Source organism: Mobula birostris, chromosome 32 (assembly GCF_030028105.1).
Source record: "Mobula birostris isolate sMobBir1 chromosome 32, sMobBir1.hap1, whole genome shotgun sequence".
Lineage (NCBI taxonomy): Eukaryota > Metazoa > Chordata > Chondrichthyes > Myliobatiformes > Myliobatidae > Mobula > Mobula birostris.
Window position 1 is genome coordinate 20,737,582 of NC_092401.1, and position 21,522 is coordinate 20,759,103.

Here is a 21,522-nt window from a genome sequence, read left to right on the forward strand (position 1 = left end):
GGCTGATTCTCCTCTTTGTTGACAGGAAGCAGAGGCGCTGATTGAGAGAGATGGAGACTTCCTGATACGCGAGTCCCGTTCCAGTCCAGGAGACTATGTACTGAGCTGCACCTGGAAACACGAGCCTCTCCACTTCAAGATCATCCGCGTGGTCCTGCGACACAAGGAATCCTACACCCGCGTGCTGTACCAGTTTGAACAGGAGAGCTTCGATAACCTCCCAGCGCTGGTGCGATTCTACGTGGGGAACCGCAGGCCAATTTCAGACAAAAGCGGAGCGATAATCTTCCATCCAGTAAACCGCACTGTACCCTTGAGGTGCATAGAGGAAAAATATAGGAAAGCATCAAATCAAAGATCACAGCAAGGACCACAGGCAGTCAAAAGCAATGATCAAAATAAAAGATTCAGCTTAAATCTATCCGAAGGAGTATCTTTGGGCCAGCTTGAAGTGGATAGTAATCTTTTGAGGTAATTATTTACTTAAATAACTCTGGCAACCACAGTGACAGGGCTGAGAATGGGTCAGTTGGTATACAACTAGATGCAGTTGTATACAGGAAGGACAGGCAGATGGTAGGACAAAAGTGCAGTCAGCGGGGTGAATTGCAGAGTAACATGGGAACAAAATCTAAAAGAGTGATGAATACAGGACTGGAGGTGTTATATTTTAATGCACGCAGTATATGGAATAAGGTAGATGATCATGTAGCGTGATCACAGATTGGTAGGAATGCCATTGTAGGCACCACTGAGTTAAGGCTGAAAGAAGATCATAGTTGGGAGCTTAACATCTAAGGATACACGTTGTATCGAAATATCAGGTAGGTAAGCAGAGGGGTGGGGTGGCTCTGTAGGTAAAAAAAAATCAAATCCTTAGAAAGAGGTAACACACTATTCAAAGATGTAGAATCCTTGTGGGTAGCTTTAAGAAACTTCAAGGATAAAAAGACCCTGATGGGAGTTATATACAAGTCTCTGAACGGTAGCCAGAATGTGGTCTGCAAATTACATCGGAAGATAGTAAACGCATGTCAAAAGGGCAATGTTATGATAATCATGAGTGATTTCAATATGCAGGCAATTTGGGAAAATCAGGTTGGTGTTGGATCCTGAGACAGAGAATTTCTAGAATGTCTGCGAGATGGCTTTTTAGAGCAGTTTGGCTTTGAGCCCACGAGGGGAAGGGCTAATTTTGGATTGGGTGTTGTGCTATGAACTGGATTTGCATAGGGAGCTTAAGGTTAAGGAACCCTTAGGAGAAAGTGATCATAATATGATAGGTTTTACCATGCAGTTTGAGAGGGAGAAGCTAAAGTCAGATGTATCAGTTTTACAGTGGAGTAAAGGGAATTATAGAGGTCTGAGAGAGGGGCTGGCCACAGTGAGTTGGAAGGGTACACTAGTAAAGATGACAGCAGAACAGCAATGGCTGGATTTTCTGAGAGCAATTTGGAAGGCACAGGATAGATACATCCCAATGAAGAAATACATTCTAAAGGCATAATGATGCAACCATGGCTGACAAGGGAAGTGAACAGCAATATAAAAGCAAAAGAGAGGGTATATAACAGAGAAAAAATTAGTGGAAAGTTAAAGGATTGGGAAGCTTTTAAAACTCAACAGAAGGCAACTAAAAAGGCCACAAGGAAGGAAAAGATGAAATATCAAGGTAAGCTAGCAAATAATATCAAAGAGGATACCAAAAGTTTGTTTTCAGATACATAAAGAGTAAAAGAGAGGTGAGAGTAGATACTGGATCACTGGAAAGGTAGTAATGGTGGACAAGGAAATGGCGGATGAACTAAATAAGTATTTTGCATCTGTCTTCACGGTGGAAGACACTAATAGTATGCCAGAAGTTCAAGAGTGTTAGGGGGCAGAAGTGAGTGCAATTGCTATCACTAGGGAGAAGGTGCTTGGGAAGCTGAAAGGCCCTAAGGTAGATAAGTCACCTGGACCAGATGGACTACACTCCAGGGTTCTGAAAGAGGTGGCTGGGAAGATTGTGGAGGGATTCTTCTTTCAAGAAGAAGGTTCTGGAGGATTGAAAAATTCCAAATGTTACTTGACTCTTCAAGAAGGGAGAGAGGCAGAAGAAAGGAAATTATAGACCAGTTAGCCCAACCTCAGTGGCTGGAAAGATGTTGAAGTTGAATGTTAAGGACGAGGTTTCAGGGTACTTGGAGGCACATGATAAAATAGGCCAGAGTCTGCATGGTTTCTTTAAGGGGAAATCTTGCCTGACAAATCTGTTGGAATTCTTTGTGGAAATTAACAAGCAGGATAGACAAAGGAGAATCGGTGGATGTAGTGCCCTTGGATCTTCAGAAGGCTTTTGACAAGGTACTGCACATGAGGCTGCTTAACAAGATAAGAGCCCATAATATTACAGGAAAAAATTCTAGCATGGATTGAGGATTGGCTGATTGGCGGGAGGCAAAGAGTGGGAATAAAGGGAGCCTTTTCTGGTTGACTGCTGGTGATTAATGTTGGTGTTCCTCAGGGGTTGGTGTTGGGACCACTTCTTTTTACATTATATTTGGTTGACAGAATTGATGACTTAGTGGCCAAGTTTGCAGATGATATTAAAATATGTGGAGGGGCAGGTAGTGTTGAGGAAGCAGGGAGGCTGCAGAAGGACTTAAGACAGATTAGGTGAATAGGCAAAGAAGAGGCAGGTGGAATACAGTGTCGGGAAGCGTACAGTCATGCACTTTGGTAGAAGGAACAAAAGCATAGATTATTTTCTAAGTGGGCAGAAAATTCAAAAATCTGAGGTGCAAAGGGATTTGGAAGTCCTTGTGCAGGACTTCCTAAAGGTTAACTTGCAGGTTGAGTTGTGAGGAAGGCAAATGCAATGGTACCATTCATTTCAAGAGGACTAGGATATAAAAGCAAGGATGTAATGCTGAAGCTTTATAAGGCACTGTTGAGGCCTCGCTTGGAATATTGTGAGCAGTTTTGGGTTCCTTATCTAAGAAAGAATGTACTGACATTGGAGAGGGTTCAAAAGAGGTTCACGAAAATGATTCTGGGCATGGAAAGGCTTATCATTTGAGGAGTGTTTGATGACTTTGGGTGTGTACTCACTGAAATTTAGAAGAATGAGGAGGGATCTCATCAAAACCTATTGAATTTTGGAAGGCCTTGATGGAGTGGATGTGGAGAGAATACCTCCTATAGTGGGGGAGTCTATGACCAGAGGGAACAGCCTCAGAATAGAGGGACATTCATTTCGAATGGAGTTGAGGAGGAATTTCTTGAACCAGATGGTGGTGAATCTGTGGAATTTGTTGCCACATGCAGCTGTGGAGGCCAGGTCACTGGGCGTACTTAAGGCAAAGATGGATGGGTTGTTGATTAGTCAGGGTGTGAAGAGTTATAGAGAGAAGGCAGGGAATGGGGTTGAGAGCAAAATTGGATCAGCCGTGATAAAACGATGGCACAAACTCATAGCCTAATTCTGTCCCTAACTGTTATGGTCATATGCTCTTAATTCTATTAGCAAGTTCAGCTCCCAGATGTCATCTTCCATGTTCCATAAACTTGAGCTCATTGAAACTCTGCTGATATACCCCACTGGCCATTCACGTTCTCTAATATCACTGGCCTGTATCAATTCCATGCTTACAGTATCTGTACTAAATTTAGAAATCTAGTTTACAAATCCCTGTATTGTCTGGCTGACTTAAACTATCCAGTTTTAATTATTCCACCAATGGCAGTCATGTTTCTAGTTTTCTAGGCCCTAAATTTGTTTGGTGAATGATCTTTCTCTTCCTCTTTGGTACCTTAATGTTTTTGGTCAAATGACCTGATTTCTCTTTTGAAGACTCTGAATCAAGTTTAGTTGATAATACTCCTGTGAAGCCCCTTGGGGCATTTTTACTGTGTTAATCCTAGCAGAGACAAAGATATACCTTGAGATCAAATAAGACCATAAGATATAGGAGCAGAATTAGGATATTCGGCCCATTGAGTCTGCTCTGCCATTCAATCATGGCTGACCCTTTTTTCCAACCCCATTCTCCTGCCTTCTCCCTGTAACACCTTACCCCTTACCAATCAAGAACCTATCAATTTCTGCCTTAAAGATTAGTTTTATTTGAAACATCGAAGCATACAGTACCAGCATCCAGCACAGTCCGAGGATGTGCTAGGAACAGCCCATGTGTTGCCATTCGTCCAGCGCCAACAGAGCATGCCCACAACCATCTAACCCTTACCCATATGTCTTTGCAAAGTGGGAAGAAATGGAAGCACCCAGAGGAATCCCACTCTGTCACACAGAGAATGTCCCAACTCCTTAAAGACAGCGGAGGGAAATGAATCCCGGCTGTTGGCACTGTGGGGCATTACACTAACAGCTACACCACCATATCTACCTATCACCTGGCCTTCACAAGCCTCTGTATCAACAAATTCCACAGATCCACCACCCTCGGGCTGAAGAAATTTCTCCTTCTCTCAGTTTTAAAGGAAGGTCCTTTCCTTTTATTCTGAGGCTATGCCTCCCAATCCTAGACTCTCCTGCTAATGGAAACATTCTCCCTCCATCCAGTCTTTCAGGGCTTTCAGGATCCAGTAGGGTCAATAGGGTCAATGAGATTACTACCCGCCCCCAACGCCCAGCTCATTCCTATGAACTCCTTAGAGTTTAGGCCCAGAGAATGCAAGCATTCCTCATGTCAAGCCAACACTCACAATACGCTGGAGGAACTCAGCAGGTCGGACAGCATCCGTGGAAAAGATCAGTCAACATTTCGGGCCAGAACCCTTCGTCAGGACTGTAGAGGGAAGAGGCAAAGGCCCTATAAAGAAGGTGGGGGGAGGGTGGGAAGGAGAAGGCTGGTAGATTCCAGGTGAAAAACCAGTAAGGTGAAAGATAAAGGGGTGAGGGAGGGGAAGCAGGGAGGTGACAGGCAGGAAAGGTGAAGAAGGAATAGGGGAAAACACAATGGGTAGTAGAAGGAGGCGGAACCATGAGGGAGGTGATAGGCAGCTGGGGGAGGGGGCAGAGTGACATAGGGATAGAGGAAAGGAGGGGGAGGGAACTACCGGAAGTTGGAGAATTCTATGTTCATACCAAGAACATAGAATTGACGAAGGGTCATTTCCGTCTGACGAAGGATTCCGGCCCGAAACATTGACTCATCGTTTCCACGGATGCTGCCCGACCTGCTGAGTTCCTCCAGCGTGTTGTGAGTGTTGCTTTGACCCCAGCATCTGCAGATTATTTTGTGTTTACGATCTTCATGTCAAGCCTTTCATTCTCATGAACTTCCTCTGGACCCTCTCCAGGGCCAGCACATCTCTCTTCAGATACCAGGCCCAAAATTGTTTCGCAGTGTTCCAAATGCAGTCTGACCAATACCTGACAAAGACTCAGTAGTATATTCTTGCTCTTATGTTCTTGGCCTCTCAAAATGAATGCTAACATTACATTTGCCTTCTTAACTACCAACTCAACCTGCAAGTTAACCTTAAGGGAACCCTGAACTAGGATTCCCCAAGTCCCTTTGCACCTTTGATTTCTGAATTCTCCCTCCATTTAGACAACAGTCTACACCCTTATTCTTTATTCCTGGGAAAGGAAAGAAATACAGTAAACACAAGAGAAGAAATAAATCAGCCAGAGATCTCTAGCTGACTACTGAGCTGTGCTGGACAGTCAAGTGTTGGGAAAAGGCTATATCTGGTTTAGTTCAGAAGCAACCCAAGCTTCGAAGGCTCCTTTCAATGAGCCAGTTCAGGCGCTCAATGCTCCAATCATGAGCCCCACTCGCATAAGCTTTCCCACAATTTTTCATCCATCATGTATTGTGAGAGTTACCATTGAATCTGCTTCCTCCCCCTTTACAGGCAATGCATGTCAGAGCATAACTCATTGCAGTGAAATTGCTTGCCTCACTTTTAGAACAATGCACACAAAATGCTGGAGGAGCTCAGCAGGCCAGGCTGCTGAAAAGGAATAAACAGTTGGCATTTCTGCCCGAAACCCTTCATCAGCAAACATCGACTGTTTATGTCTCTCCATAGATGCTGCCTGGCTTGCTAAGTTCCTCTGGCATCTTGTGTGTGTTGCTCCAGAAGTCCAGGATCTGTGGAATCTTTTGTGTTTATGATTTGCCTCACTTTTCCTTTGTTTTTTTTAATACAATTATTTCAAAAATGTTTCCTCCGGGAACATACCACCTTTGCCACCAGAAGCAATTTCTCTAAACTTACTCCATCCAAACCATTCATGCCTCTATCAAACCTCTCTGGAGGAGGTATACATGATTAGTATTGGGTAAAGGGGTGATTATTTTCTCCCTTGTTGCCTCTCCTCACTAATATCCATACACTTGAGACAGCAGCAAAGCTCCCTCTTGGCCAAGAAGGTTTTAATTGGAGCCCCCAGTGAACATTTAAACATAAGTTTCCAATGTAGTACTGAGGGACCGTTTCATTGCCTAGGCTGCTGCCTGTTGCCAAGTTGGTCTGCTGGTCCCATAACAAAACTACAGCAAGAGTATGCTGAAATGGAGGAACAAATCAACTCTGTGAGAACCCACAGCTCATTCTCATGGTTATCACATTACAGCACTCCAAAAGTGTATTGTAAAATGTTTTAAATTCATGAAAGCACTATAGAGTTGGAGGCTCTTTTACAATGCCAATTGTGCTCTACCATGTGAATTGTTTGATAAGTTAGAAGTGTTAACTAACAAAGCCATTCTATGTTTGCTGACATGTTTTAATTCTAGGAATAAGGACAAGAGTGGCAGCCAACCAAATATTCTGGACTGGAATGACAAAAAGCCATTGCAGTCCGCCCAGTCTGACAGCTACCTTTCTGGAGGTGAGTCCATTTTAAATCTCACCTCTTGCACTGCATGCATTCCGATCCTGATAGGATTATCCCTATTGCATCCTAATAACACTGCCATTTCAGCTTCAAGATAATATATCTAGACTGAAATATCTTCTGCAACTGCACCCTATACTCTTTTGATCTGAGGACTGAAAGCTGTTAGAGATAAAAGTGGTGAATTATGAGGCATAGATTGCTGATGCTGGGTTTGTGTTCCCTTGAGTATACATCAAGGGATGATTTAATTGAATCAGAACTAGATCAGAATCAGGCTTAATATCACTGTCACATGTTGTGAAATTTTGTTGTTTTGCACAGCAGTACATAATAATAATAAAAAACTGTAAATTACATATATAGAAAAAATTACATTAAATAAGAAGTGCAAGAAGAGACAGAAAAAATAGTGAGATAGTGAGATAGTAGTACTACATTTATTCTATCCTGACTTATGGAAGTGAATGCTGGACCATTTCTCCAGCAATGGAAAAGAGACTAGAAGCAGCTGAATTATGGTTCTACAGGAGAATGTTAAAAATATCATGGACCACACACACACATCAAATGAAGAAGTTCTCAGAAGAGCCCAAGCAGTTCGATCACTCTTACCAACAATAAGAGGAAGACAACTCAGATTCCTAGGGCACGTCATGCGGAAAGATGAACTAGAAAAACTCATGCTCTCTGGAAAGATTGAGGGGAGCAAACCTAGAGGAAGACCTCGGCTTATGTACATCTAAAGCATAGCCGGGTGGCTACACATCGAGGAAATGGAAGTCATCCAAAGAACGAAGGATAGATCTATATGGAAAACCGTGGTCACCAAAGTCTGCATCGGATATGGTACCCAGATGGACAGTAATCATGGGTTCATTGTCCATTCAGAAATCTGGCAGTGTGGGGGGAAGAGACTGTTTCTGAAATGTTGAGTGTGTGTCTACAAGCTCCTGCACCACTCCTTGATGGTCGCAATGAGAAGAGGGCATGTCTTTAATGATGGATGTCGCCTTTTTGAGGCATCCCCTTGGAAGGTGTCCTGGATGCTAGGGGGGCTAGTGCCCACGATGGAACTGGCTGAGTTTACAACTTTCTGCAGCTATTTCCAATCCTGTGCAATGGCCCCACAGTCACTGAATGCTCTCCATGGCACATATCCTTGAGGTGCACCAGTGTTGATAGTCAGTGAGGAGGGGATGTTATTTCCAATCCACACAGACTGTTTTCTCCTGGTGAGGAAGTCAAGGATCTTTTTCAATCTTTATATAATGTTTTTTTTTCTTGAGACATTGTAAGTGCTGTTTACTTCGATGTACTCGTGTTTATTTTGGAAAAAAAATAATAAAAAGATTTGAAAAGAAAGCCAGGAAGTCAGGGGTCCAGTTGCAGAGGGAGATACAGAGGCCTAGGTTTTGGAGCTCATTGATTAGAACTGAAGGTATGATTGTGTTGAATGCTGAGCTGTAATTAATAAACAGATATTACTATTGTCCAGATTATCCAAAGCTGAATGGAGAGCCAGTGAGATTGCATCCACTGTATACTTATTATGGGTGATTGACGTACCTAAGATAATTAAAGGTTTTCTTGAAACTGTTTCCTCTTGTGGGAGAGTCTAGAACAACAGATCATAACCTTAAATTTAGAACTAAGGCATTCATAGCTGATGTAATGAAATACTTCTCCGGATAAAGAATTGTTCTTCCAAAATCTGTTGATCTTGGGCTTAGTTTGCATTTTCAAACTGGGGATTGATACACTTTTATGAGATAAAGGTACTAATAATTATTGAGTCAAGGTAGGTAATTTCCTGTGGTACAAATCAGCCATGGCTTTATTTATCAGCAGGATGCACCTTTAAAGATTTTTTTTTAAAGATTAGCTTTATTTGTCACATGTTAATCAAAACATACAGGGAAATGCATTGTTTTGCATCAGCGATCAACACCGTCTGAGGGGGCAGCCCACAGGTGTTGCCATGCCTCCGTCACCAATATAGCATGTCCACAACTAACTTGATGGACTCAATGATCTAGGTTTCGTAGTAAGTTCCATGTGATAATCTTGAGTAAAGGCCCTTGATTTCACCCTGTAAATACAAATCTACAATATATCCACAATTTATAGCTCTCATCTGAATATCCTGAGAAGATTTATCTCATGTTTCAATAACAGGAAGTTCCTCTGACAATTTAGCATTCCTCAGTATTTTTTATGATTTAATTGTTAATCTCCTATGGAGCTCCAGTTAAAAACTTGCGAATCAAGAACTATCAAATATGTGTATACAGACAGTGTGGGGAGAGACTGATGGAAAAATTAATTACTATCTTATTCAATGTTTTTAAGGTAAGGGGTGGGAAGTTCAAGGGGGATATTAGAGGAAGGTTTTTTACTCAGAGAGTGGTTGGTGCGTGGAATGCACTGCTTGAGTCAGTGGTGGAGGCAGATTCACTAGTGAAATTTAAGACACTACTAGATGGGTATATGAAGGAATTTAAGGTGGGGGGGGTTATATGGGAGGCAGGATTTGAGGGTTGGCACAACAATGTGGGCCGAAGGGCCTGTACTGTGCTGTACTATTCTATGTTCTATGTTCTAATACACTTCTTTCAGATAAGACAAATTTTGACTGAACACAAGAGATTCTGCAGATGCTGGGAATCTTGAGTAACACGCAAAATACTGGAGGAACTCAGCAGGTCAGGCAGCATCTGTGGAGAAAATGAACAGTTGACATTTCAGGCTGAGACCCTTTTCACTTGATCGTTCATCATCTACATCAGTTTTCATTGAGACTTTTAAAATCGTGAATGGTTTCGATATGATAAGTAAAACAGAGGGATGAATAACCAGAGGTTACATGGAGAACTTAGGACAGTATAGCACATGTTTAGGCCCTTCGGCCCACAACGTTTTGCTGAACCAATTAAATGTGTAATCAAATGGCCAACTAATCTCTTCTGTCTACTCAATATCCATTTTCCTCACATTCATGTGCCAATCTAAATGTCTCTTAACATCCCTAATATATCTGCCTCTACTGCCACCCAGGCAGTGCACTCCAGGCACCCATCACTCTGTAAAGAAACTACTTGCCCCTCACATCTCCTTTGTAATTACCCCCCCCTTACTTTAAATGCCTTCTGGTATTCAACGTTTCAACCCTGGGGGAAAAGATACTGCCTGTCTACCCTGTCTACACCTCTCATAATCTTACAGGTCTCTATCAGATTGCCCCTCAGCCTCCAGAGCAGACAACCCAAGTTTATCCAGCCTCTCATTATAGCACATGCCCCCTAATCTAACATGTTTAAGAGGATTGGGAATGAATGTCAAGAAATATGAGGTAAAACATTTTTCTGCAATGAATACATGTGAAGCATACTGCCCGAAATGGGAAGAAGAGTCAACCATTACCCACACAGGAAATTGGATAAATACTTAAAAGGAGAAAAGCATGACTACAGTATGAGGCAAGAATGTGGAAGTGCATTTAAATGGATAGTTCATTCAGAGAGTCAGCCCAGACTCAATCAGTGAATAGCTGCCTTCTACACTGCATCATTAGTTGACAACGCTGTGGCCTGTGCTCGTGGTTAGATTGAGACATACCCTAAATGGGTGGAGCAGGCAAAGGCTGTTTCTGGATTTATGAGGTTTGCATCAGTTTAACAAGTTGATCTCCTTTACATTTTCAGGATATGGCATTGTTCATGTTTATTGCCCATTAATAAATACCCTTTAAATTTCTTACACATGGAAACTAAGATGTAGAAACAAAAGGATATTAAATGGCTCCTGTAGAATTTACTCTCCTTTTGAGTAAGATCTATGCTGACCCTGTGCCTTGTCCATTCTCCTGCCCGTTTCAGTAACTGGCATTACATCCACTCTGTCTCCTGCACTCATTATTTTCATAGCCCAGCAATAACTTGCCACTAGTTTCTTGAGCTTCAAAATTGGCCAACCTACTTTGAGCAACTTTATCAACTGGAAGTTCACATACATAATCATTCACATACGAGGCAAATGCAATGTTGGCATTCATTTCTAGAGGAATAGAGTATCGGAGCAGGGATGTGATGTTGAGGCTCTATAAGGCGCTGGTGAGACCTCACTTGGAGTACTGTGGGCAGTTTTGGGCTCCTTATTTAAGAAAGGATGTGCTGATGTTGGAGAGGGTACAGAGAAGATTCATTAGAATGATTCTGGGAATGAGAGGATTAACATATGAGGAACGTTTGTCCGCGCTTGGACTGTATTCCTTGGAGTTTAGAAGAATGAGGGGAGACCTCATAGAAACATTTCAAATGTTGAAAGGCATAGAAACCTAGAAACATAGAAAATAGGTGCAGGAGTAGGCCATTCGGCCCTTCGAGCCTGCACCGCCATTTATTATGATCATGGCTGATCATCCAACTCAGAACCCCGCCCCAGCCTTCCCTCCATACCCCCTGATCTCCGTTGCCACAAGGGCCATATCTAACTCCCTCTTAAATATAGCCAATGAACTGGCCTCAACTGTTTCTGTGGCAGAGAATTCCACAGATTCACCACTCTCCATGGACAGGGTGGATGTGGCAAAGTTGTTTCCCATAATGGGGGAGTCTAGTACGAGAGGGCATGACTTAAGGATTGAAGGGCGCCCATTCAGAACGGAAATGTGAAGAAATTTTTTTATCCAGAGGGTGGTGAATCTATGGAATTTGTTGCCACGGGCAGCAGTGGAGGTCAAGTCATTGGGTGTATTTAAGGCAGAGAGTGATAGGTATCTGAGTAGCCAGGGCATCAAAGGTTATGGTGAGAAGGCGGGGGAGTGGGACTAAATGGGAGAATGGATCAGCTCATGATAAAATGGCAGAGCAGACTCAATGAGCCGAATGGCCGACTTCTGCTCCTTTGTCTCATGGTCTTATAATACTGTTCACTTCTGCAGTGAATTCCCCATGTGTACAGCAACAGCATTTGCTTGTTCCATCCACTTAACGTCTGTCTTACCATAACCGCAAATTCACACTTGATCCTTCTGACCAACTGAAAGACTTCAAATTTTTCTGTCACTCTAATATAACGATAGATTCTAGGAATTTCCCACTGTTTAGTGTTTCTCCCTTTCAAAAACTATGTCATAATTATTAAACTCCCAGGTTAGTCTGTTAACTAATAGTCTAACAGTCTATGGACTATAGACTCACTTTCAAGGACCCCACGTGTTCTCAGAACTATTTATTATTGTTATTATCATCATTTGTTGTTGTTTTTGGTGCATAGTTTGTCTTCTTTTGCACATTGGCTGCTTGTTAGTCTTTGTCCATAGTCTTTCATTGATTCTATTCCATTTCTTTGAGGAAGGACATTCTTGCTATTGAGGGAGTGCAGCGTAGGTTCACAAGGTTAATTCCCGGGATGGCGGGACTGTCACATGTTGACAGATTAAGCGACTGGGCTTGTATACTCTGGAATTTAGAAGGCTGAGAGGGGATCTTACGGAAACATATAAGATTATTAAAGGATTGGACACGCTGGAGGCAGGAAGCATGTTCCCGCTGATGGGTGAGTCCAGAACCAGAGGCCACAGTTTAAGAATTAGGGGTAGGCCATTTAGAACGGAGTTGAGGAAAAACTTTTTCACCCAGAGAGTGGTGGATTATATGGGATGCTGTGCCCCAGAAGGCCGTGAAGGCCAAGTCTCTGGATGCTTTCAAGAAAGAGATGGATAGAGCTCTTAAAGATAGCGAAATCAAAGGTTATGGGGATAAGGCAGGAACTGGATACTGATTGTGGATGATCAGCCATGATCACAGTGAATGGCGGTGCTGGCTCAAAGGGCCGAATGGCCTACTCCTGCACCTATTGTCTATTGTCTACTGTGAATGCCTGCAAGAAAATTAATTGCTGGGTAGCAAATGGTGACATTTACATACTTTGATAATAAATTTACTTTTAACTTTAAATTTGGCACATTATTCAGCACTAAGTCTAATATTGCCAGCCCTAGCATGCCTTGTTTGAGAACATAAGCATAAACCTGCCTTGAACATTACTCAGAATTCTCTCTCTGGTGTGAACTCATCTGCTCTTCTTAATCTATATGAAGTTAAAGTTCCTAATTAAAATGACTGTGCAATTACAACATACTTGCCCATTTCAGGACTCCCTCTGAGATGCCCATAGCCCACTCCCAGTAGAGTTTTATACTAACCCCTTCGCTCAGCACTCAGGATGCATTCCCAAGAACAAGAATGCTAATGGATTTGGCACAAAAGGTTCATCATACCTTCAGAACAGAGATGAAGAGAAATTTCTTTAGCCCGAGGAATTCATTGCCACAGACGGCTATGGAGGCCAAGTCATTTAAAGTGGAGGTTGACATGTTCTTGGTTAGTCAGGGCATGAAAGGTTATGGGATAAGGGAGGAGAATGGGGTTGAGAGGAATAATAGTCCATAGTCATAGTCATACTTTATTGATCCCGGGGGAAATTGGTTTTCGTTACAGTTGTACTCCTGTGCCCACCCAGTACATTATAGAAATATAGAAACATAGAAAATAGGTGCAGGAGTAGGCCATTCGGCCCTTCAAGCCTGCACCGCCATTTATTATGATTATGTAGTGGATGGGAGACATTGACCAAGATGGCATGCAACTTAGACAGCATCCTCTTTTCAGACACCACCGTCAGAGAGTCCAGTTCCATCCCCACAACATCGCTGGCCTTACGAACGAGTCTGTTGATTCTGTTGGTGTCTGCTACCCTCGGCCTGCTGCCCCAGCACCCAACAGCAAACATGATCGCACTGGCCACCACAAACTTGTAGAACATCCTCAGCATCGTCCGACAGATGTTAAAGGACCCTAGTCTCCTCAGGAAATAGAGACGACTCTGACCCATCTTGTAGACAGCCTCAGTGTTCTTTGACCAGTCCAGTTTATTGTCAATTCGTATCCCCAGGTATTTGTAATCCTCCACCATGTCCACACTGACTCCCTGGATGGAAACAAATCAGCCGTGGTAGAGCAGACTCGATGGGCCAAATGGCCTGATTCTGCTCCTGTGTCATATGGGACAAGATGTGATACCGAAAATGCTGCTGTGCTGAGGGCCTAGTACAAACACTGCCCTTTCTGTTACTGTGCTCTGCTGTCATTAGAAACCTGGGTGCTGGGAGCATGGTGTGAACAAATCCACTCCTAATTACCAGCCTGTCCACCTGCCCTCAATCAGCAACAAAGTGATAGGTGCTGTCTTCAAGAATGCCATCAGGGAGCACTTACTGGTTCACCAGTGTTGAGTCTGAATTTTGCCAAGCTCACTTGGCTCCAGATCTCATTACAGCCTTGGTCCAAATGTGGACCAAGGAGTTCAGTTCCATATGTGAAGTGAGATTGACTGCCATCAACGTCAAGGCAGCGTTTGACAAATGTAGCATCAAGGTGCTTGGTAAAACTGGAATCAATAGGCATCTATCGATAAGTTAAAATATTGAGTACAGGAGTTGGGATGTTATGTTGAAGCTGTGTAAGACATTGGTGAGGCTAAATATGGAGTATTGTGTGCTGTTCTGGTCATCTACTGTATCTGCAGGAAAGATCCCAATAAGATTGAAATCGTACAGAGAAAATTTACAAGGATGTTGCCAGGACCAGAGTTACAGGGAAAGATTGAATAGGCTAGGACTTTATTTCTTGGAGCACAGGAGAATAAGTGGAGATTTTGTTGAGGTATATAAAATTTTGAGTGATATAGATAGGATAAATGCAAACAGGCTTTTTTCACTGAGGTTGGGTGAGAATAAAAACTCAGGTCAGGGTGAAAGGTGAAATGTTCAAGGGAAACACAAGGGGAAACTTCTTCACTCGGAGGGTGGTGACCTGCCTGCAGAAGTGGTGGAAGTGGTCCGATTTCAACTTCTATGAGAAGTTTTAATAAGTACGTGGATGGGAGGGGTATGGAGGGCTATGATCTAGGTGCAGGTCAATGGAATGAGGCAGAATAATAGTTCAGCACAGACTAGATGGGATGAAGGGCCTGTTTCTGTGCTGTAGTGTTCTATGACTCTATCAAAGAGAAAACAGTCCATTGGTTGGTCCTACCTCACACAGATTTGTGTTTATTAGATATCACAATAGATCCTGGGCACAAGCATCTTCAACTATTTCATCACAGACTCTCCAACCGATATCAAGTCCATACTTCGCTAGTGACTGTATGATGTCCATTCACAACTCCTTGGCAAATGAAGCAGCCACTGACAACATCCAGCTTGGGCTGATAAGTAACATTCATGCCACAAAGGTTCCAGGCAATGACCATCTCCAACAATTTAGCCCTTCCATTCAATGGCATTGCTATCACCCCACTGTTACTATCACTCCACCATCAATATTCTGGGCATCTCCATTCAGCAGAAACACAACTGAACCAACTATATAACTACCTTACTTTTAAGAGCAGGTCGGGGAGCTGGGTATCCTGCAGTGAGAAACATTCCTCTTGATACCCCAGGGTCGTTCCACCATCTGCACAAATCTGGAGTATGACGCAATGTTGTCTACTTGCTAGCTGAGTCCAGCACCGATAACTCTTCAGAACTCAATACTATTACAGTACAAAGCACCCCACCCTATTCACCGCTCTAAACCTTCAATCCCTTGCCACCAGCACACAGGGGCTGCAGTGCATGCCAGCTACTAAATACACTGCAGTTGTCCACCTGGACTACTCAGATCGCTCCCCATAAACTCTGGCATCACGAGGGACAAGGCAGGAGGTAAATGGGAGCACACCGCCCACACTTTCTAAGTCAGACACCATTCTGTCTTGTAAATATACTGGCAGTCTCTCATTATCATCTACATCCTAGAATTCCTATTCATGGCACCGTGGGAGTACCTTTACCGGCAGGGCTGTAGTGGTTCAAGAAGATGGTTCACCGCCATCTGCCCAGGGATGGCCATTAAATACCAGTGATACCCAGTCGCCGCAGGCTTTTGTGACCATTGCACATTACCGTGAAGAAATGTCTGAGCTGGGCATAACTGACCATCCAAACAAAGCAAACGGGAGACATCAAATCATAAACACAAGAGATTCTGCCGGTGCTAGAAACCCAGAGCAACGCACATAAAATGCCAGGGGAACTCAGCAGGTCAAGCAGTGTCCATGGAGAAAGAAGAATCTATGGCGAGACTGCATCACTGAAGGGGAAGATGCTCCAGGAATATACATGGTCATAGCAGTCACTCCTGCTCCAATCAACGGTGAAATTTGTAGTCCCGTTCATCTTTTTTATGACTGGAAAACTCTGCTGATTATAACGAACACTAAAATCTGCAAGTCTACCTTGTTAGCAAGTGGTATAACAAAGGTGCTGCTCAGTTACAGACTCATGTGGGGAACGGGCACTCGCTCTGCCCCGCGGTTTACTACAGCTACTCAGAGAAGTGGCCATCGGAAGCGGTGACCTTGAACGCAGAAGCACAGTAAGTGCGTCACTTTTTGAGCGAGACTTAAAACAGGTCCCGACAATTCGACTCACTACTGTTCAATCACTAGAGAATAGATGGATTACCAGTGTCTGTCTGAACCAGTGGTAGATGAGGGACATTTGTCCTGACACAACTCCAGACTTGGCCATCCAGCTAGAAGGCCTAATCTCCTTTCGGGTGGACAGAAATGCTGCAACATCCGGCAAGACCCGTAGAGGAGGTCTGTGTGTCTTTATCAATAAGAACTGATGTGTGAATGCCTCAGTAGTAATGACAGATAGTTTTTAATGGTGAAGTTCAGGCCCTTCTGCTTAGTGAGGGAGTTCACTGCCATTGTGATTATTGCTGCTTATTCCTTACCCCCTCCCCCTCCCCCTCCATCCCTGTGCTAGTGCTGGGGAAATGCTTTGGGAACTCCACAGTGCCGTCTACAACCTCAAAACCACTCACCCCGATGGTGCCTCTATTGTTGCTGGTGACTTCAATCAATTTAAAAACACTCCTGCCAGCAGAACAGCTTCACAACCAGAGTTCATAGTAAAATTTATGGAGCCTAAAAGCCTGCCCCCCTCCCCCACCCTCCCTCAGATATTCAGACCACTTGTCCATTTTGCTAATCCTTACGTACAGACCACTGGTTAAATGAGTTAAGCCAGTTCACAGGGAGATCAGGACCTGGCCAGAAGGAGCCACCTCAGCACGACAGGACTGCTTCAAAAGCACGGACTGGAGCATTTTCAGGGAGGCAGATCATCATGTTTCTTTTTTCTTCTATTACGTTTTCTCTCTCTCCTGTATCCATTTTAACATGTATTTAGTTCTTAATCCTGACTACTCAATACCATGACTATAATTTATGATCACACACAAAGGGGGAACTCTTTCGGGGAGTCAGTGTAGTCAAGTGCATGGGAAACCCTGCCTCAATGAGTTCTTGTTAAACAGGCTACAAAGAAAGTTGATGAAGGAAAGGCAGCAGACACGATGTACATGAACCTCAGCAAGGCTTTTGACAGCAGCATGCATGGTAGACTGATCTAGAAAGCTGGAGCATGTCGGGTCCATGTCTTGCAGCAAACTGAACCGAATTTGGCTTAGAGATAGAAGCCCGATGGTCATGGAGGAGGGTTGTTTTCCTGACTGGAAAACTGTAACCAGTGGTATACCATGGTGAATGAATGGTGCTGGGACCTGCGTCATTTGTCATATATATAAATGACTTGGGTGAGAATGTTTGTGGTCTGATAAGTAAGTTTGCTGATGACACAAAGATTGGTGCAGTTGTAGCTGGTGAGCGAGGGCTGTTATCTGAGGATACAAAAAGGCATAAATTGCTGGGAAGTCGGGCAAAGCGGTGGCAGTTGAATATTTTTAATCCAGACAAATATGAGGTCATGCATTTTGTATCATGTAATACCAGCCAGACATATCACAGGAAAGAGCAGCAGCCTTAGAAGTGTTGACGTTCAGAGGAATCTTGGGCTGTAAGTTCATAGCTCCCTATGCACATGGATAGGGTAGTGTGAAAAAGCATAGCTCAGAGGCCGGGGTATTAATTTTGTTTATTTTGCTGTGTAAATCATCTATAATTTATGTTACATGCATAAAAGTTGCTGGTGAATGTAGCAGACCAGGCAGCACCTCTAGGAAGAGGTATAGTCGACGTTTCGGGCCGAGACCCTTCGTCAGGGTCTCAGCCCGAAACGTCGACTGTACCTCTTCCTAGAGATGCTGCCTGGCCTGCTGCGTTCACCAGCAACTTTTATGTGTGTTGCTTGAAATTCCAGCATCTGCAGATCTCCTCGTGTTTGTGATAATTTATGTTGATTTAGTTTGATGCAACTTACATTTGCCATGGTTGTAATGTAATGTGTCGCTGCTACAGAAAGCAAATTTTGGTGGCATTTATCCTGTGGGTGTGTATTCCCTTGACAATAAGCCTGTATTGAGTGTAAGAGTTGGGACAACACGTTGCAGCTGTATAAGATATTGGCTTGGCTGTACGTTGAACATCGTGTTAAGTTCTGGTAATCACAGTATAAAAAAGGTGTGGTTGCAGTAGAATGATGGCAGAAGAGATTCATCAGGATGCTGCCAGGAATGGAGACTTTAGTTCCAAGCAGAAACTGGATAGGCTGGGATTATTCTCACTGAGGTGCTGCAGGATATAAAGTGACCATACAGAGGTTTCTAAAACTGTGAGTGACATAAACAGGTTAGATAAACACAGTCCTGGACATGAGTTTAAGGTGACATTTAAAGAAAGTTTTTCCACAAACCATTCATTCAAATTGGTGCTTATACTTTGTCTAAGTGCCTGTTGAGTTTCAAACTCCAACCTATTCTACTCTATCCTGTGTGGGGAGTCAGGGAGGGGGTAGCACCTCTGGGGTGAAGACCTGTCTCTCCTTACTTTGGTCCTCAGCTGGGTCTCACCTGTGGCTCCAAGTAAGCTGCTTGCATGTGACAGCGGCCACACCCGGGGCAACAGCTTCGACAGGCCATCCAAACCAGGTGACAGTAGCCGTTGGGGTTTTTTCTTGAACCTCGGTGATTCAGGCTTGTCTACCCAAAGCATGTGAAGACTGGATTCGGTGGACCGCGCAGCTGGTTCTATGGGCATGAAGGCGTTTCCCAGCAGGCATTGTAGAATGTAAAGAGCACGACAAGACATGTAGATCGCACTAGTCATCCACTGCATACTGACCTATCTCCAGCTGTCTTGACTCTTGTCTTGCCACTGGATTCAGATAGACTGGGACGAGAGAGTGAGGTTGACGACCCGCGCAACTCTCCCTCATTTTAATCAAACTCACGCGCAAGTCATGACATGACAAACACACCCACCCAAGAATGTCAGTTGTCCTCATTGCTCACGATGGATGTGCACAGACACTCTATTTTCTAGCTTAATGTGATTACATTTTTAATTTTCCATTCACCTATTGTGGCTAAAACATGATTTCAAACTAGAACCTACTGCTTTCTTTTTTTAAGAGCTGTTATTAGTGCTAATCCTCCTCAGAAACATATCATCCATTTACAAAGTTGAAGTTCTTGTGATTACTGTGCGTATCCTTTGCAACAGGGTTTTGATCTCAGCTGGGTTAAGATAGATCCCAGCTCAATAGTACCCCAAAATGGCACTATTAAGTGGAATGTCTTTTCCCCACACCTTGAATTTATCCACATTATCACCTCCCTAATCATTTTATCCCCATGCCTATCATTTGGGTGACAATTTAGAGATTCTGTTCTTGGTGTTCTCCAAAAAGGAGTATGGTGTTGGGTCCTGAGAGAGTTGGCAACATAATTAGAGCACTGGTCAAAGTGAGGAGTTAATAACAAGGGTTTAAGGTGGAGATTCTAGAGCTCAGGGGTTTGATAAGTATAGGCATAACCAGCAGTTATGGAATAATTAAATGAGCTAGAGGTTTGAAATGAAGTGGTACAGGTATCTTGGAAGGGCTTTGGTATTTTGTTTAATGGCCAGTTTGGAGAAACGGCAGGGCCCTAGCGTCTAACCATTTGACAGGGAAGACAACAAAAAAAAAAAGAAAGGGGAGATTGATGTACACTGTGAGATTTATATCATTCATATTGTGTTTCTGTGCCACAGGACCCAGGGACATCATTCAAGCAAATGAAACACAGAAATTAATTCGATCTTCATCGGTGATGTATAGAGCAGGGAGTGACCCATTAATAAACCCCAAAGTGGGCCTAAGACGCCTTTGTTCCCAGTCTAGTATTGGGTCAAGAGGTTCTGAAGGACAGTTACACTCGAAGGCACCTCCAAAACCACTCAGAATTCCGTCTCTCATGGTTCCAGATGTCCCTACAGATCCACTGTTAGATGGAAGTGTCTACTGCGAGCTAGTGCCACACGTTCTAAAGCCCGGCCAGAAAACTTCACCATCAATGACTCACGTGGAGAGATTACGAGCTGCAGAACGATCGAGGATCAGGACCCGTATGACAGACATGAATTTTTGCCTCCTGGATTTAGATATGAACTCAATCTCTATGAAGACCTGCCAGGAGGAAGCTGTGGAGGGAGATGGTTGGACGTTCACTCAGCCACAGCTGGAGACTACCAGCTCATTTCAACCTGACACCTTTGTTTCAATCTTACTTCCGTCCGACAACAGATCTCTAGATCCATCTGTGCTTAAGCAACTCAAAGAAATATTCAGTGAACACGATGCAAAGACAATAGCACAGCATATTTTGAAAGTGGACTCTGAGGTACAGTACATAGGTTTTAATTAGTGATTAACCTGATTATATCCAGAACCACCTCCTTTGTGATACAGTCAAAACCTTTAGCATGACTGTTTCATCTTCTCAGTCGTTCATTCGATTAGGTAAACTGTAGCATTGTTGGCACCGGCATGTGCAGTGACACTTGGGTGTGTTGGTTGCTATCACAAATGACACATTTCACTGTATGTCTCCACGTACCTGTGATAAATAAATCTTAATCTGTAAATTGGAGGCCAAAAGTGCATTGAGGAGTGATGTAGGAAACTATCCAGCCCAGCAGATCAATCCCACCGGACTATTTCACCTTGTTTGAAACTGTCTCACATAATTTCCCCAATCAATTCCCCTTTGGTTTCACTGTTGCCATTCAGCTACACAAAGGGATCATTTACTGTAGAATATTAGCCTGACAGAACTGAGCTCTTTAAAATATAGTTGGTGTTTGAAAAAGCCATAAATATAAATAAATACCCAATGGAATCAGTTTTGGTCTACCTGTGGGTGCAGACCCAAAACTAGAGGCCGAGGCCGTTCATATAAATAAATGCAACATCAAAATCAGAAGGACCTGTCAAACCAGAAAGTGGTTAGAATTATAAACACAAGACATTCTGCAGGTGCTGGAAGTCCAGAGCCTCACAAAATGCTGGAGGAACTCAGCAGTTCACGTAGCAACTGTAGAGGGACATTAAAATATGTGGCCTCCTGTATATTGGTGAGACCCGACGTAGATTGGGAGACCACTTCACTGAGCACCTGGGCTTCGCCCACCAGAAAAAGCAGGATCTCGCGGTGGCCACCCACTTTAATTCCACTTCCCATTCCTATTCTGACATGTCAGTCCATGGCCTCCTCTACTGTCGCTATGAGGGCACACTCAGGTTGGAGGAGCAACACCTTATATTCTGT

At 43.5% G+C, this 21,522-nt stretch overlaps 1 protein-coding gene across 3 annotated transcripts in view; it reads left to right on the plus strand.

The window, feature by feature from the left end:
- LOC140191127 (breast cancer anti-estrogen resistance protein 3 homolog) overlaps positions 1-21,522 on the plus strand; it is an 87,734-nt gene that overhangs the window by 46,699 nt on the left and 19,513 nt on the right. For all 3 annotated transcript variants that reach the window (XM_072248237.1, XM_072248235.1, XM_072248236.1), the window contains exons 3-5: positions 26-471; positions 6,753-6,847; positions 19,967-20,595. In XM_072248237.1, the coding sequence (XP_072104338.1) occupies positions 26-471; positions 6,753-6,847; positions 19,967-20,595 (1,170 nt within the window). The remainder of the gene's footprint in view (positions 1-25; positions 472-6,752; positions 6,848-19,966; positions 20,596-21,522) is intronic.